Source organism: Mesoplodon bidens (assembly GCF_964165515.1).
Source record: "Mesoplodon bidens genome assembly, chromosome: 15".
Lineage (NCBI taxonomy): Eukaryota > Metazoa > Chordata > Mammalia > Artiodactyla > Ziphiidae > Mesoplodon > Mesoplodon bidens.
In genome coordinates this window covers 71,805,690-71,823,075 of record NC_138171.1, presented here as the reverse complement: position 1 = coordinate 71,823,075, position 17,386 = coordinate 71,805,690, and the positions used below count along the sequence as shown (strand labels likewise).

Sequence of the window (17,386 nt, the reverse complement as noted above, 5' to 3'; positions counted from 1 at the left end):
TCTATATTTACTTTAGGGGGTTTTCCCGGAGAAGTTTCAAGCCCATCTTGTGCCTCATTTCAAGGAGGAAGCAGGTGAGATCCTGATGTAAGCAGCTTTTGGCAGGAAAGAGCTCTCCGAAGGGGCACCCTTTTGTCTTGTCACTTTAGCAAAGCTATATTGTCACTAAACTTAAACTAGGCGCCCCCATGCTCTACTCATCTCCTGCCCTAGCACACCTATCGAATTCTGATCACACCGTACCTTGCCTAACCTGTTGGTTCTTTCCGTAGATCAAAGAAATAAAAATGAAGAATAATTAACAGGTGTACAGATCTATTCCCTAACTTCCCCTCAGTAATGGCACAAATAAACTGTGAACAAGACAGCATCTAAAGAAGATCACATTGGGAATCCCTTGGTGGTCCAGTGGTTAGGACTTGGCACTTTCACTGCCGGGGCCTGGGTTACATCCCTGGTCGAGGAGCTAAGATCCTGCCAGCTGCATGGTGCGGCCAAATAAATTTTTTTAAATAAAAAGTAAAGATCATGAGGAGTTGACAAGCCTGCACACTGTGGGAGATGGCTACGAGTCTGATACCCTAGCTCCATGATTAACTGACATTACGTCCCCTTTTCCCTTTAAAACTTTCACGGCAGGGACTTCCCTGGTGGTGCAGTGGTTAAGAATCTGCCTGCCAATGCAGGGGACGCGGGTTTGATCCCTGGTCCAGGAAGATCCCACATGCCGCAGAGCAACTAAGCCCATGTGCCATAACTACTGAGCCTGCGCTCTAGAGCTGGTGTGATACAACTACTGAGCCCACGTGCCACAACTACTGAAGCCCGTGCACCTAGAGCCCATGCTCCGCAACAAGAGAAGCCACCGCGATGAGAAGCCTGTGCACCGCAACGAATAATATCCCCCGCTCGCTGCAACTAGAGAATGCCCACGCACAGCAACAAAGACCCAACGCAGCCAAAAAAATAAGTAAATAAGGGCTTCCCTGGTGGCGCAGTGGTTGAGAGTCCGCCTGCCGATGCAGGGGACGCGGGTTTGTGTCCCGGTCCGGGAAGATCCCATATGCTGCGGAGCGGCTGGGCCCGTGAGCCATGGCCGCTGAGCCTGCGCGTCCGGAGCGGACAGCAGTGAGAGGCCCGCGTTCCGCAAAAAAAAAAATAATAATAATAAATAAGTAAATAAAAAATAATTTAAAAAAAAGAATTAAAAAAAAACGTTTCATGGCGGAGCAGCATCTTTAGAGGTGGATTTCCAGGACACGAGTCTGCCTTCTCCCCAGATTGCCATCTTTCTGATCAAAACAACATTTTCCATTTCTACCAACACTTCCCTCTTGAGTATTGATTTTCAAGCATTGGGCATCTGGAGCTGAGTTCAGTAACACTGATGTGCTTGGGAAATCGAGGAACAAGGTCTTTCTGGCCTCGCCTCCTGATGGGCAGGACAAAATTCTCTCCTTAGGAGACGGCAGCGGGGATCTGTGCTTCATGTCAACCTGGTCAGTTCTGAGGCCCATTCCAGCTAAGAAGGGGCACATGTCCCCTCTGTCACCTGGGCCTGCGCCTAGGCCCCGGCCACACTCATTTCCGGGTTCCCAGCCACCTGTCTCCGGACCAGCATTCCTCTTTATCTCTGCACCAGTACAGTAGGGACCAAGCACCATGGTTATTCAAGTTGAAATTAACTAGAATAAAATATAAACCCAGTATCCCAGTCACACGAGCCACACTTCAAGTGGCTGGGGGACATGTCCGCTCACCAGCCCCAGTGGGCCAGCCTGATGCCCTCCTGCTCCCAGCACTAATGGGCCCACCCCGCTTCGCTCCTCGCCTATTTCTAGAAGCCACCGTACTGTTTAGAGTTTACTAGTCTATGGCAGAAATTGGGCTGAGGGTAGGGTAACCAGCTAGTTCCAGTTTTCCTGGAACTTTCTTGATCATAGCATTGATGGCCTCATCTGGGAAGCCCCAGTCCTGGGCAAACCAGGGTGCTTGGTCCACCCACAGAGCAAGTGATGTCTGACCGAGCTCTCAGTGGGTTGGGGTCAGGGCAGTTTATGCCCTTTGGTGGGGACACCCTGATGACACGTGCTCACTTGTAGTTAAGACAGCCCTGCATTCACCTAAATACCCACGAAGCCTCAAGTGTTAGAAGGCTCTGTGCCTGGACCCCCTCAGCCGGGCTGGAGCCCCTCTGGCCCCCTGTGCCCACCTCCGTCACCCCTGAGTTTCTCAGTCATGAGCCTTTGGAAGTGAGCATTCTGTAAGAGGAGTTGGCTGTCTCTGAACCTGGGATCTTTTCTCTCCTGGGGCACTGGAGTGGGTTTTCTGAGGCCCCCAACACTGCTGAGATCTGGCCTTGGAGAATGGACCTCCTGCTCTTGGGGGGGCTCTTGCTCCCCTAGCAACTCTATGAATCCTGAGGACCATGTCCACCTTCCTCTTAGCCTCTCCCAGGGGCCCAATCACCCAGCGCCCGAGACAATCCCCAGGCAGAGCTCCAGGCTCAGGCCTGCATCTCAGCCAGGGAAACTGACCAGGGCTTGCCCTTAAGTACAAGCTGCCCCCCGTACAGCAGCCTCTGTCCTGCCTCCTGCCCTGTTCCTGTCCCACCAGCTCTCCGTCCAATCCCCAGGGTCAGGCCCCTTTTGCTCTATCAGAGGGGAGGGAGATCCTTCCCGACACAGCAGCAATGCCCACCTTGCCCAGCCATCCCCAGTGGACGCCACAGCCCGAGGCTAGAGGTCCCTGCTATCTGTGCAGCCTACACATCAAATTCCCCCATTCCTAATCCTAACCCACACCCCTAGCCCAACCTTTTGTCACAGATTTACCTGGGGAAGCCACGTGTCCACAAGATCTCATCTATTAACCAAAGGATGATGGAAACTTCTAGTTTTCTTCTCTTTACTTTGGAGAAATGCAGTCAGGGTTGGTCCTCAGGGTCGATAAAACCAGCATCCAATTCTGATGCCCCCCAGCCCCACCTCAGTACTTCTTCCTCTTAAAAGCAGTTCTCCTCCTTCTCTTTGTAAGGGAGTAGTCAATGTAGCTGCTTCACTTACAAGCAATTATTAGCTAACTCCAGGTATCTCACCTGTTCTCATCCATGTAACTCCCAGCGCAGGTGCTAAGGGAGGGCCCAGCACCTCGTCAGGGGATTCTGATGTGCTCTAAAGTGTCCTAATGGACAGCTAGGTTGTTTCTGTAAAATGCCAATGCCAGCCCCACCCTCAGTTATTCAGAAGTAGTTGGTCTGGGATGTGCAGCCTGGTGATTTTTCAAAGTGTCCCAACGGATTCCTGTGTGTGCAGGCTGTGAGCCCGGCTCCCGTACACCTGTGTGCACACCTGTGCCTGGGGCAGGTGCTCGGCCCTGGACCTCAGCCCCTGCAGTGCCTTCTGCTGAGCTTGGCGCCTTTAACCCTCCTTCTCTTGCTCCCCCTCCCCAAAACCTACCAAACACATCAGGCGAGGGGAAAAGAAGCAACATTCATATTATCGTTTTATTCGTCAGCATTTTCAGAGACAGGGTCTCTACTGGGCAAGTAGAAAAATAGAGAATTTTACTACTTTGAAAAAGCAGCTATGACAAACAAGTGTACGCCGAGAAAAGGGCCCCTGGGACGCGAGGGAGCACAGGGTTCAGTCTGGGGGTGTCTCCCCACGCCACTAGCAGGCCCAGTCCTGGAACCGGAAGCAGTCGCTGGCAATCTTCCACACCGTGTTGCTGGGCGAGGCCTGGGCTGTCAGGATGAAGTTCTGGTTGAAGTCCCGCTGTTTGTTGCCCTCAAACTTCACTGTCCCACAGATCACCACGAGGACCGTGGTCTGGCTCGGGGTGGCTTCATCGTGAACGGGCTGGCAGTCTACCACGTTGATTTGGAACTCACTGGAAGGCAGCATCTCAAAAAACTCACTCAAGGACTCTTGTCCCGAGACGGCGTTGCCGTTCCACACCAAGGTGGCCGTGCCCATGTACAGGCGGGACAGCAGCCGCCGCCTCTTGTCCATGGTGGTGTAGTACACGTTCACGAACTCCTCAGCGGCGCGGCAGGCCTGGTCCACGTAGGTCTTGAAGTCCACAGACGCCATCTCTGGCCCCGCTGAGGAAGGCCTCCACCCAGGTGCTTCCTGTACCTGGGGGAGCCGGGCTGTGGGGCAGGAAGGTGGGAGAGACCCTGTGTGAAGGACATTGCCCATCCTGCCGGACAAACGAATACTCCTCCTCCTCTGCTGGTGGCAGAACAACTACACATGGTGGAGAGATGATTCTAGGCGCACACTGTTGCTGACGCCTGGTCTGACTAGGCCTCAGTTCGCTCTTTAAACTTTAAACGGGACCATTCCCAGCTGTGCATAACAGCAATGTTGGATGAAAAGAAGCCGTGTACACCTCGTGCTTAGTTAAAAAGCCTGAGACCCACATGGTCCGCAGTGGTAGCTATTACTATGAATTTTAACGGTTTCGTTTTATAAGCTATAGTACATCTGATAGTGGAAGGCCACTTTTTCCTGGAAGCATGGAACAGCTGTGACTGCCCTAGAGGAGAGGGTAAAGGGACTTTCCTGGCGGTCCAGTGGTTAGGGCTCCAAGCTTCCACTGCAGGGGGCACGGGCTCAATCCCTGGTCGGGGAACTAAAATCCCACATACCGTGCAGTGCGGCCAAAAAAAAAAAAAAAAAAAAAAAAAATTACAGAAGCGGGTAAAGACGCTGCACCCTGGGGAAGGGAACAGTGGCCCAACAAAGGCCAATCAGTCTATCCTCAGCTCACCTACACGGTCTGTGAGGGAGGAGGCAGGTTTCCTAAGAGGGTAAGAGAACAAATGCCATGAGGACAGGACGGGACCAACATGGTGGCCACAGTCCTCATGACGGGCTCTAAGAAGCTAAGCTGGTGCTGACTGGAATGAGAAGCTAAGCTCGTGCCGAGCTCCTGGGAGCACAGGGGAGCCCTGTGAGCCAAGGAAAGACAGGCCAGATGGAAGAAATTCTATGGGGTTCGGGGTGGTGGCAGCAAGTTAGAATTGCAACTGTAGCCAAAATGTCACATTTCCTTAAAAAAAGGTCCAAAAGCACATAGAAAAATTATTATTACCTTTTCTCAGGGTATGGTACAGCTATTATAGCTGTATTCTTTTTTGCACGATTAAAATATTTCACTAAACAAAAATCCAACACAGGACAACATTACTAAAATAGTGGATGGGTTTAGATTTACAAACTTAAATACTGAATATTTTTTTAAATTTCAACAACCTTAAAAAAAAAATCATCTTATGAAAGAGATAAAAGATCCCAGGCAGGGTTGGGAAGGAGTCAGGCACTCTTAAGGGCGGAGGAAGGTGTAGGCCTGAGCCTCCAGCAGAGAACTAGCCAGGCTGGGCGGGAGCTCCCACCTAGAAAGCAGCGCTGGGTGCCCAGCGCTGATGCGGGGTCCTGCCACCCCCTCGGGGACCTCAAGTCCAGCCTCGCAAACACTCACTCCAAGCTCCTATTTCCTAGTGCTTTACATTCGTACACCACGTCCTTTAATGGTCACCGAGAACGGATAAGGGTGTTACTGTAACAACTTCACTAATGAGAAAAGAAAACTTACGTGTGGATGGAGGTCACACCCCTGATCTGTCACTACAAGAAATTGTTGCCGGGACGACGCGGTCCTCTCACTGGCTCCTGCCCTTCTAGGGTCCAGTCTGGGGCTCAAGGTTCCAGGACAGCAGTTTGCCATTTCCCGCTGCGGGCCCGTCTCCCTCGCTGGACTCCCCATCAACCGGCGTCCACGCGATTCCCCAGCACCTCGGGCCTCCGCCTCCCGAACGCAGCTCAACCAGCTGCCCGCCCGGGCGTCCGCAGGGAGAGAGGTCGCTCCTGCGGGGCTGCGACCGGCCCAAGACCCGCTGCGGGACCAGCCGGCATCCCCACCACGCGGGGGCCACCTACCTGCGCTGGGTGGTACCGACCTACGCGGGGGTCACCTACTTGAGCAGGGGGCACTTACCTGCACGGAGTCACCTACTTGCGGGGGTCACCTACCTACGCGGGGGTCATCCATCTGCGCGCGGGTCACCTACTTGAGCAGGGGGCACTCACCTGCACGGGGTTACCTACCTGCCCGGAGGGCACCTACCTGCGCTGGGTGGGGGTTACCTACCTGAGTGGGGGGCACCGACCTGCGTGGGGGACCTACCTGCACGGGAGTGACAGCGGGGCGGCGGCCCTAGTCAGCACCGGACAGCGTGGGCCTCAGTCAGCTGGGTAGGCGTGGGCGAAACGACCCTGGTCGGCGCAGGTCGGCGTGGGCGGCTCCGGTCACGCGGGCCGCGGCACAGAGGACTTTTGGGCCGGGCCCGCCGAGGCTCCGCGCTCCTCCGCTGCTCGCCCGAGGCGGCCCAGTAAAAGCTGCCTCCAACGAACCCCTTCCTCCCAGCAACCGCCTGATCCGGTCGGCGCCTCAGCGGGCTCCCGCGCGCGGCCCGCCAGTCCGCTCAGACGCGAGTACACGGCCTTCGCCCCCGCCCCGTGACGGGCAGCTGTGCCAGCCAGTGGGACGGCGGACCGCAGGCTAGCACCGCCCAGGTGTGTCAGAGGCGAGGCGGCTTCCGGGAGAGACGCTTTCCCAGAAGACCACGGCAAATCCGTGCTCGAATCTTCATTGGTCAATCTGGGTCACCGACTCCGGCCCGACGTTAGGTGGGGCCTCTGATTGGGCGAAACTTCGCAAGTCCCGTCCCCGACTCTCGGGGCGGGGCTGTCTCGCGGGTGCGCGAAAGCCGCCGGGCATGGAAGGTTTATTGATGGCGCCGCGTTTTCGGAGTGTGTGTGTTACCCCCAACTTGGCTACGCTAGGGCGCACCTTTGCCTGCTTTCCTAAGGGAAAGCTTGCTCTCAGTGTTCAGGACAAGTTTAGAAACTGTGTGGGCTCTTCCATATAGGCGACCCCTCCGCCCCCAATGAAAAGTGTGGATTATAAACAAATAAGTTGCAGGCTAAGTAGAAAGGTGAATTGAACTCGCATCTTTGGAGCCGTATTCACACTTTACAAAGCCCGAGCCAGTGAAATTGGAGTTTAATGTACAAAACTCCGAATCTCTAGAATGAAAATTGAGAGTTGACCTACATGTCCACTGGGTTGGATGTCGCACTGCTTTTAAGTTTCCTTATGTTTCCCATATAAGCTCTTGTCATTTCGTTCTCATAGCTTCGGGGGAGGTATCATTATTCCTGATTTTATAGACGAGGAGGCCGAGAGACAGAAGTTAAATGACAGCCTGGAGTCACAGAGCCACTTCAGTCCTAGAAAAGCTGGTTAGGAGGACATTAATCCAGCGCCAGGTTCTGGTGAAAACACAAGGCTTTAAGCCTGAGGCAGCAGAACCAGCAGCGGGAGGATGGGAGGGCAGGAAGCTTTCAGATGTGTGGCTCCAGCATCTAAATTGTGCCTGACCCACAGCAAGGGCGCGATAAATACCGTTTGAATGAACAGACAGGGCTGGGTTCAATTCATTGCTCCACAACATTCTAGTTGTGATGACTCCTCTCTAACATTTAATCCATTGCTCTTGGAAGCAAGCCTGTTTTTTACTCCCCCTGTGGTCCTTGAGTTTGGGAGGTTAGAGACACCGCTGGCTCCAAGGGCACAATTCTGGAGTGGTGGGATGCCTGTTTAGGGCTACTGAGCCTAGAGAAGGAGTTTGCCAGGGGATTTTGGAAAAGATGATGTTTGTCTTTCTCCTGGACATGTGATGTGTGCTGCTGCAGCCATCTTGCCACGCTGAGGGGGGCGCCCTTGTACCATGAGGCAGACCGGAGAGATGGGGAGAAATCAAGAGTTTGATGACTGTTGGGAACCAAATCAACTCTGAAGTTTAGACTTTCTAATTTCAAGAGCCAGTAAATTCCCTTTATTTTTTAATACTATTAAAAATTGGGCATAAACAAACGTATTTGTAAGTTAATTAGTGTACTAGCAGAGTGCACTAGCAGAGTGATTGTGCAAGTGAGTTAACCTACCTGAGGCTCAGTGCCTCACCTATAGAAGAGGGATAGTAATGCCATCATTTCCTCGGGTTGATGTGAGGAGCTAATGGAGGAGGCTGTGGTCAGCGCTTAGCCCAGGGCTGAGCACAAAGCAAGCATCCAGGAAACGTTGGTGTATTTTGACATTTTGCATCGACAGCAGCTTCCTTATTTGCCAACAATCCTTCCAACAACTGGCTTTTATTTATTTATTTTTTGCAGTACGCGGGCCTCTCACTGCTGTGGCCTCTCCCGTTGCGGAGCACAGGCTCCGGACGTGCAGGCTCAGCGGCCATGGCTCACGGGCCCAGCCGCTCCGTGGCATGTGGGATCTTCCCGGACCGGGGCACGAACCCGTGTCCCCGGCATTGGCAGGCAGACTCTCAACCACTGCGCCACCAGGGAAGCCCAACAACTGGCTTGTAAACTTGGGACAAGTGTACTGACAAATTGGTAGGATTTGTCACCAAATCACATGGGCGCCTTCTGGAAGATGAGCCTGGCTTGAGCAGCTGTGGAACCAATGACCCATTTGCCTCGTGGAGTCTCTCCAGGGACTCAGCTGGTCAGATAGGCTGAGCTGCTGGAAGCTCTGAAGACGGGCGGGGATCTTTGGGTCTGTGAACACAGGGCCGAGCTTTCCGAGTTGTCAGCGTACTTCTGTGGTGCGGTATCTGATGACGTTTGTTTGCTGCGAGGGGCTGCGTGACTTGGAGCTTATCTTCGGGGGTCTACGGTGATGGCTGGGCAGTTGTCCCTCCAACACGTTGCCTCCAAAACAATCATGTGTTGTTTTTTCCCCTGCCTTAGAGGAATCATCTGAGCTGCTGCTGGACCAGGGTGAGCTGGGGCTGCATTTCTGGAAGGTCACTTGGGACGAGACTTTTAGGGGAGATTCTGGGAAGGCAGGGAGAACGGAGGCTCGTTAACTTAGGAGCTGAGCTGTGGCCGGAGCCCAGAGGGGAGATGTGAGCAAGAGAGAGGGAGGGACGGAGAAGGGCAGCTGGAGTGAGGTACGTGTGCACACACCTACACACTCACACACACACTCACACACGCACGTACACACACCCCAGGGAGGAAGCAGCTGAGCTGCCCCAATAGCCAGCAGTGGGGCAGGGGGCTGCCTTGGAAATAGACCCTCCAGTCCTGGTCGGGCTGCCAGTGCTGGTGTGGCTCAGGGCAGAAATGAGCCTCCCTGCCAAGCCCTGCCCCAATGGATCTCAGATTCCTGAGCAAATAAATGGTCGTTGCCTGGTTATGCACCGAGGCTCCTGTGGTCTGTTGTGCAGCACCCTCGGAGCCCCGCTGAGGCCCTGTCCTGAGGCCCCAGGAGAGCCTCCAGCCCAGGACCTCCCTTTTTAACTTACACCTGTATGACCTGGGTGGGCCACTTGCTGTTAAGGGACCCTGAAGACCCTACCAGGTCTTCCACTGGGACACGGCCTCGAGGAACTGCCCGCAGTCCGAGGCCGGCTCCCTCCTCATCTCGAAAATCAAGCCCTGAGAGGGAGATTTGTTCATCTGCAGCCAGAGCCAGCGTCCCAGGGGCTGGAACACCCCTCCCTGCTTTGAGACTAGCACGTTCTCGTGTGAGCAGGGTAGGTGGGAGCCACAGCAATGTGGATGGTGTGGGTGGGGTGCGCCGGCTCTGGAGCAGTGACCAGAACAAGGAGAGGCAGTGGACGATATGATCCCAAGGGTCTGCGTTCCCAGCAGGGAACGTGTCACCAGGGGGACCAGACAGAGTCCCATGAGCACAGCTCCTTCCAGCAGCACCACCCACATTTGCCCTGTGAGCTTTCCCACCCTGCTTCAGTGTTTCCCACTTGGCTGATAGATCATAGCCGGGCTGGCCCGAGCCTCGTTTCTCTTAAGGATGACGTGGCCCCTGTCTGCGCCAGTCAGTGCCTCGCCGACTGAACTCTCAGGGCCGTCTGATTTCTCTGCTTCTCGGCAGCATCCCTGAATGTTGCGTATGAATTGCTGGTGTGTGGCAGATCCAGAGCAGAGATTCAGTGCAGATTGTAGATTTGGGAGGTGTGGGAGCATTGCTGGGGAAGAGGGCCATTGAGACAGGGCGGGTATGATACTGTGATTTACAATAAAAAGTACAGATTGGGTCTGCATCCCCTTTCTGGCATAGAACTCCGAAAACCCTTGGAATTTCCTAAGTGATAAGAGCAATAAAGTTGTCTTTTGTTGTGTTAATGAGGTGACTTTGGGGACCACACCTAAGGGTGGGGCTGGTTTGTAGAAGAACCAATCAGGTGATGAGAGGATTAAAGGCTAGAACTTTCAGACCCATGCCTGGATCTCTGAGGAGGTGAGGGGCTTGGAGGTTGAGTTCAATCACCAATGACCAAAGATTAACCAATTGTACCTGTGTAATGAAGCCCCCATAAAAATCCCAAAGGTAACGCGTGTACGTGGAACCTAGAAAAAGGGTACAGATGAACCGATTTGCAAGGCAGAAATAGAGACACAGATGTAGAGAACAAACGTATGGACACCAAGGGGGGAAAGGGGTGGTGGTGGTGGTGGGATGAATTGGGAGATTGGGATTGACATATATACACTAATATGTATAAAATAGACAACTAACAAGAACCTACTGTGTAAAAATAAATAAAATTAAATTTAAAAAAAAAACCCCACAAGGACGGGGTTCTGAGAGCTTCTGGGTTGAAGAACACCCAGAAGGAGGAGGCTGGGAGGGTGATGAGCCTGGAGGGGGCATGGAAGCTCCACACCCTTTCTCCACACCCTGCTCTGTGCATCTCTTCCATCTGACTGTTCCTGAGTTACAACCTTTTATAACAAACCTGTGATCTAGTAAGTAAAGTGCTTCCCTGAGTTCTGTGAGCCGCTCCAGTGAATCACACCTGAGGAGGGGGTCGTGGGAACCTCTTCTGATCTACAGCCAGTTGGCCAGAAGCCCAGGTGACGACCTGGACTTCTGACTGGCATCTGAAGTGGGAGTATCTTGTGGGACTGAGCCTCCAGCCTGGGGGATCCGACGCCATCTCCAGGTAGATAGAATTGTGTTGAACTGTCGGAGGCCGGTTGTGAAGACTCTCACTTCAGTGACCTCAGGGATGATGATGTGGACCTTTTCTGACCCTTGTGACTTCAATCAACTAAAGCTTGGAGTCTGTGCACCTTTGCCCTAATTCTATGCTGAGGTCTCCTGCCCAAGCCCCTTCACGAACATGCATATACCCTTAGCTTAACACTTCCCCAGTCTTGCTGCTGGGGAGACACTCCTTTGGGAAAGATCCTCCGTGTTCTCTTTACTTCCTGCAAGTAATACATCCCCCTTTCTCCCGCTCTTTGGCTTGGTTGTGTCTTTTGTCCTGATACCCACCAAGAGGTGGACCCAGTTTTTCAGGTAACAATCCCACCTGGAGGCCAGAGAGGGGGATAGAGCTGAGGTGTCTGCACCCAACTCCTGAGGGTCAAGGGCTGAGAGGAGGGTGTCATTTCCTGGTACCATGGTCTAAGGCAGGCGTTGTAAGGGGTGGGGACCCCCATGCCCAGTGTCCTTCACAGGACACCCCTTGCGGGCACGGGGTGGACCTGTGAGGTGCCAGGTGCCAGTGTTATCACCCCCAGATGCCCAGCCGAGTGTGCTGTGTCCCTCTTTAAGCCATGACTGCTCCAAGCTGACCACCCTGGGAAGAGCATCGCGTTTCCTGGTCCCTGCCTTCAGTGAGCTGACCGTCAGCGTGAGGTCATCACGGAGAGGTGGCCTCGTAAAACTGCCTGTCCCCTGGGGCCCCACTTCACACCCACACCCACAGCATGGCCCAGAGTCCGCGGAGACGTGTGTCTAGAGAGGCAGCGCTCTACCTGGAGAGGCCGAGGTGTCCAGGGAAGACGGGACCAATGCCAAGGAAGTGAATAAGGAACCAGAGTCTTAGAACTTTCCTTCCCCCTGGCAGCCTGGGGAAGCTGCATAGAGCCGACAGTAGGGGTCTCCACGCTCTCCTTCCTGGATGAGGGTCCTCTGGCCACAGACTCCAGCCTCACCCAGGGCGGAGCAAGACACCCCGGGGGTCAACACCCCAGAGCTGCCCTCAACAGTGACAGATGGGGGCTGGAGGATAGATAGCCCAGCTCCTGAGCCCCGGGAGGGACGTCTCTGAGGATGCCCACACTGTCCCCAGTTGCCCTTGGAGCCGGCCTGTCCTCAACCTTCCCACGCCCAGCACGTGCGTCCTGTGGCCACCTCCCCATTGCCCCACTCTCACGGGAATGATTGTTGGGGTCACTGCTGGGGGAACCCAGCCTCAGCAGTGAGAGAGAAGACAAGACTGTCTCGACATCAGATGTCCTGGGGAGTCTCCAGGGGGTCCTCCGGGCACCCTGCAGGGTCAGTACCTTGGCTACCAGGTATGTTGCAGCAACAACAATAAACAGAAATAAACCCAAACATACCTAACAGACCACAAGCATCAGGACCCTCTGGAGGGCTTGTTAACTCACAGAGGCTGGAGCCTTTGCCTCGGCTTCTGCCTCAGAAGGACGGAGTGAGGCCTGGGCTTGCATTTCTAACTAAGTCCCGGGGCTTGCTGGAGCCGCCGGTGCTGGTCCAGGACCACAGGGAGAACCACTGCCCTGACCAGAGGACAGGGCCCGGGGATGGAGCTCCGAGGGGCTGCAGGGTGAAGGCTGGGAGAAAAGCCCCTTGAAGCGGAGGCTTCCTAGGTTCTGCTGATGGAAGTAACCCCGCAGCCCACACCTGGGATTCTCGTGATTTTAGCATCTTAAATCGGGCATTACTTTCCATCCCTCTGGCAGTTAGTTCAGACCTGACGACGTGCGTGGTTTCCCCACCTTTGACGCTGGCTGAACTTTCCTGCCCTTGGATTCCGAGCTGCTATTCAAGCAATGGCCACAAGAGTGTGGTCCAGGCTTTGGAAAGAGCTTCTGCACGCACGTCTGCTCATCTCAGCTGCTCCAGGGCTGCGAGGACAAAGCAGCTCTGTTTTTCCCAGATCACACCCGGGAAAATGTGGCAAAGCCCAAGACTAGCTCTTGTGGCTTGGCAGGGGGTGTGCCGAGGGGCTTTGGGTTTTTCTTTACGGGGAGGAAGTGTTGGGAGCCTTTGGGAAAGCGGATGCCCTGTGCCCTCTGGAGCTGCAGAGCCGGTCCCATGAGGTGAGATCAAGCAAATGGTCCACCAGGGCTGGGGTCTGCTGCCTCCGGGAGAAGGAGGAAAAGGTGTCCCCAAGGGAGAGGGCCTGATGGTAGACAGTGGCCGGCTCACTGGGCCACAGCTTATTGTCACCGGCACAAGCCCTGCGCCAGAGAGATCTTCCCACAGCCCGGGATTCTCTCTGTTCTCGTCAGTTTTTCTTGAAACCTGTGCTCGCTGCTTAGGAACGAACCTTGCCATTTGGAAGTCAGATCAGATGATGCTTTACTTTAAAGAGCTGTGCAGAAGGATTGCAAACTTATCATCACTCACTGTCAGAGTCTTGACTGGCAGCAGCTCCCAAATTGCAGAGATTTTGTGCGGGGGAGGTGGGAGGGGTAGACGGGGGAGGCAAACAGATGCTCCATACCGAAAACTGTTTTTCAGGATTCTGAGTGAGAAGCTGTTTTTACTGTCCCAAAGAATAACTACTTCCATCTGTGTATGGCTTTATCCAGAAAGCTCCGCAACAATTCTGTGAGGGAGGTTTCATGATTATTTCCATGTTATAGAGGAGGAAACGCAGGCTGGGAGGGTGAGGTACCAGTCAGCTTGGCCGCTGTAACAAAGTACCATGGACTGGATGGACTTAAACAACAGAAATCTATTTCTCCCACTTGTGGAGGGATGGCTGAGACCACTTAAGAGCTACTCTCTTAGCAACCTTCAAGTGCACAGCACAGTATTAACTACAGTCGCCACGCTGTACATTAGATCCCCAGAACGTATCCAACTTATAACTGGAAATTGGTGCCCCAGACCAGCGTCTCCCCATCCCTGCCCCACCTCCAACCTCTGGTTCATCATCATTCACTCTCTGTTTCAGTGAGTTTGGCTTTTTATTTATTTATCTATTTTTCTTTAAAAAGTCTTTGAATTCTTTTATTTTATTTCTTTTTTAATTAATTTTTATTGCAGTAGAGTTGCTTTACAATGTTGTGTTAGTTTCTGCTGTACAGCAAAGTGAATCAGTTATCCATATCCATATATCCACTCTTTTTTAGATTCTATTCCCACAGAGGTGAGTGTGGCTTTTTGAAATTCCATATATAAGTGGCATTATACGGTATTGGTCTTTGCCTGACAGTGTAATGCTCTCAGGGTTCAGCCATGTTGTGGAAAATGGCAGGATATCCTTCTTTTTTTATGGTTGAATAATATATGAATATTATTTACATTTAAATAAATTTATAATTTATATAAAATATAAAGCATCTCCTTTGGTTCCATCCTCCCCCTCGTTGTTAGCTTACGAGTTGTGCGTTTAGAGGAATGGGGCAGTCGAAGGAGAGGAGAGGATGGGAGTGGAGTGAGTTCAGATACAAGCAGTTTGCAGAACAAGCCCACTGTGAGTGGCCCCTGCTAGGCGCCCATGCCATGGGCTTTCGTGGCTTCCCAGGGAGGCTCGGGCAGGTGATGTGAGCGGGTTTTTACGCTGGGCTTGGAACACAAGAAGAAACACTGTAGGGACATCACGGGCCGTCCAGAGACACCGTTCAGCGGGAGGTGCAGGGTCAGACATGCAGGTTTGCTCAAGGTCCTCATTTGCAGGCAGGGCCTGGCCCCCGACAGCCTGCTCTCCTCCAAACCTGCCTGAGGCCTGTCTGGCATCCAGCGAGCACAGAGAGGTCTGGGAACCCGAGGACACTCGCAAAGTATTTTGGGAAGGTCAGTCGAGAGGGTGGGGCCCGAGCTCCTGGCAAGGCTAGGAGAGGAGGGTGCCTCCAACCTGGTTATATGATAAGCATGGAACATTTTCCTTGGGGATAACAACGCCCGCAATGCAGCTTTGCATTGGGAAGAGTGGAAATGCAGAAGGAGCCGGAGAAGCCCAGCCCCAGTTCTGATTCTTTGTCTGTTGACTCCTCCCTCCTTCAACTGTCAAGTCTACTTCTGAGCACGTTTGAGGGGTGAGTGGAAGAAAGCAGGCAGGTGCACAGACAGGTAGGGCCTTGGTTTCCCCATCTGGGTGGCACCCGACGCTGCCTGGGTGGCCTCTTCGTCGCCAGTGGATGCCCATCCAGGTGCTGGGGCTACGCTCAGCTTCCTGGTGTGTGACCTGGGCCGTCACACAGGGCCCTGTGCTCAGAAGGGCCCCGAGCTTGGTTCCATGCTTTGCGGTTGTGTCTTGGAATCTTAACAACTTCTGAGCAGGGGACCCCGGGTTTTCAGCCTGCACTGGACCCAGCAGATCACGTAAGCATTCTGCCTGGGGCTTTGGTTTTTCTACCAGTGGAGGAAGCAGGGATTGGATTGGGCCTGAGGCCCTGAGAGAGAAGGGCATGGCATCTGAACTCAGCGCCGTGGACGGGCTTGAGCAAAGCCAGAGGCCAGGGATGCTCCTCAAGAGAGGAACCTGTACGGACTGTGGGCAAAGGCCCAGCTGCTTCGGGGGCCAAGTGACCGCATGTGGGAGATGGTTGGAGAGAGGGGCCCCTCATAGCACAGGCGCCCAGGTCTGCTCTGGCATCCAAATAGTGTGGGAGGCCTGGAGTGGACTGTGGGTGCTGGCCAGGGCTCTTCCCGAGTGGCAGGTGGTTTGTGAACAGCAGAAGGAGACCAGGAATAGCCACAGAGGGGACGAGGGGCATAGTGGGAAGATGCTGTGCCCCACGACCTGTGGGCCACGTGGGGCTGTCTGCTGTGTGTGCATGTGTTTGTGTGTGTGTTGCGGGGTATTTGAGCCCTTCTACTGGCACATGGGTACGTTGGTACCCTGAGAGCTTTGAAGCCCAGAGACTTTGGGGACAGGTTAAGCGAGTCCGGGGCTGCCGGCTCATGATCGCTGGGGGACTCAGAGCCTCAGTGTTGAGATTAGGCAGGAGCCAGGCTTTGTAAATACTCAGGAAACAGGAGCTGCCGTGACGACTGCTCTGCAAAACCTGGCCGTGATCCTACAAAGCTGACATCAGAGCTCGGAGAGCCTGGATTCTCTGCAGCCAAATAGGACATAAGACAGACCTTCAGAGTTGTCAGGAAGAGCTGCTCCCTTACATGGAGGGAACTGGGGCCCAGAGCTATGTGGTGTCATTCCCGGGCATCCCGGACAAAAATCCCCACCTCCTGGCCCCAAAGGGAGCTCTTCCCCGCACCCCCGTCCACCCTCCCCCACAATGAGAGCAAACTAGGCCACCGAAGTCACTTTTAGGCCTGCAGGCCGGTTTTCTCTTGTTACAAAGTCCAGTTTGGGGGTGCTAGTGGGCAGGGCTAGTGGGCAGGCCACTCAGGTTCATCCTCAGATCTTGGCTCTGGGATCGTTAACTGGGAAGCTTCCCTGAGCCTCTCAGCCGCCAGGTGGTCCTGAGAGTAGCACGTGAGACCACCGTTCTCCGCTTCCCATCTGTTCCTTGAGCTCTGGTAGCCTTCCACGAAATTTCCCCTTTTGCCTAATTTGTCCGGCTTCAGATTCTGTTGCTTGCGAACCAGACCCCTGACTGTTTCCAGTGGTAGGGAGGGCCCTGGAGGGGGCGGGTGTGCGCGGGGTTGGATGTGCGGACACGCAGCAGTGGACTCGGCTGGCGTGGGACCTGGGGCTGGAAGCGCGGAGGTCCGGCCAGGGAACCGTGGTGAATGTGGAGTCCGTCTGTGACTCGCAGGGTGCTGTGGGCTTTGGCGAGCCTGTCTGGGAAGCGGGGCGAGGTCCCCGATCCTGTAGAATTGTCTGGTTGGGGCTCAGAGGTGGCGATGGATGCTGCTTCTCACTTCCTCGCCAGGTGGCACGAGTTGTCAGGAGGGGTGAGTCTGTGCTGGTCAGACCTCTGGCTCTTCTGCAAGTTTGCTTAAGAGTCTTGAGCAATTTCCCCTGTGGACCGAGCCTGGAACCAGAGCGTGAAAACGCTCACTCCAGAGAACAATCTGCAGAGGTAGGAGTTTTTGGTGCACCAAGAACAGCGTGTTTGAGCGGGTCAGCCAGGGTCCACAGGCGCCTGGGGTGGCCCCATTCTCCCCCCGAATAGCAGGGAATGATCTGACCCTCACCCCAGAGCCAGGCCAGGAAAGCACACTTTCTCATAGACCCGTTCACTGGGCAGGGGGCTGACACCCCCTGGCTGGGCCGAGTCTCCTGGACTAATGCGTTTGCAAGCGCACTTCTGAGCTATGGAGTCTTGGGTGAAGCCACGGGAGGTGCCCCTCTGGCCCTTGGCTCAGGAGTTTGAAGGAGATG

General features: G+C 54.2%; 1 protein-coding gene across 1 annotated transcript; it reads right to left on the bottom strand.

Moving 5' to 3' along the window:
• Positions 1-3,486: 3,486 nt before the first annotated feature.
• Positions 3,487-6,505, bottom strand: NXT1 (nuclear transport factor 2 like export factor 1). The gene is made up of 2 exons (XM_081255555.1): positions 6,193-6,505; positions 3,487-4,153 (listed from the first exon to the last, which is right to left on the bottom strand). Exon 2 carries the CDS (start codon positions 4,092-4,094, stop codon positions 3,672-3,674), a length of 423 nt encoding a protein of 140 aa, XP_081111681.1. The 5' UTR covers positions 4,095-4,153; positions 6,193-6,505; the 3' UTR covers positions 3,487-3,671.
• Positions 6,506-17,386: the final 10,881 nt, after the last annotated feature.

Coding starts and splice junctions, on each gene's coding strand:
- NXT1 (XM_081255555.1), bottom strand. CDS start 4,094: ATGGCGTCTGTGGACTTCAAGACCTACGTGGACCAGGCCTGCCGCGCC.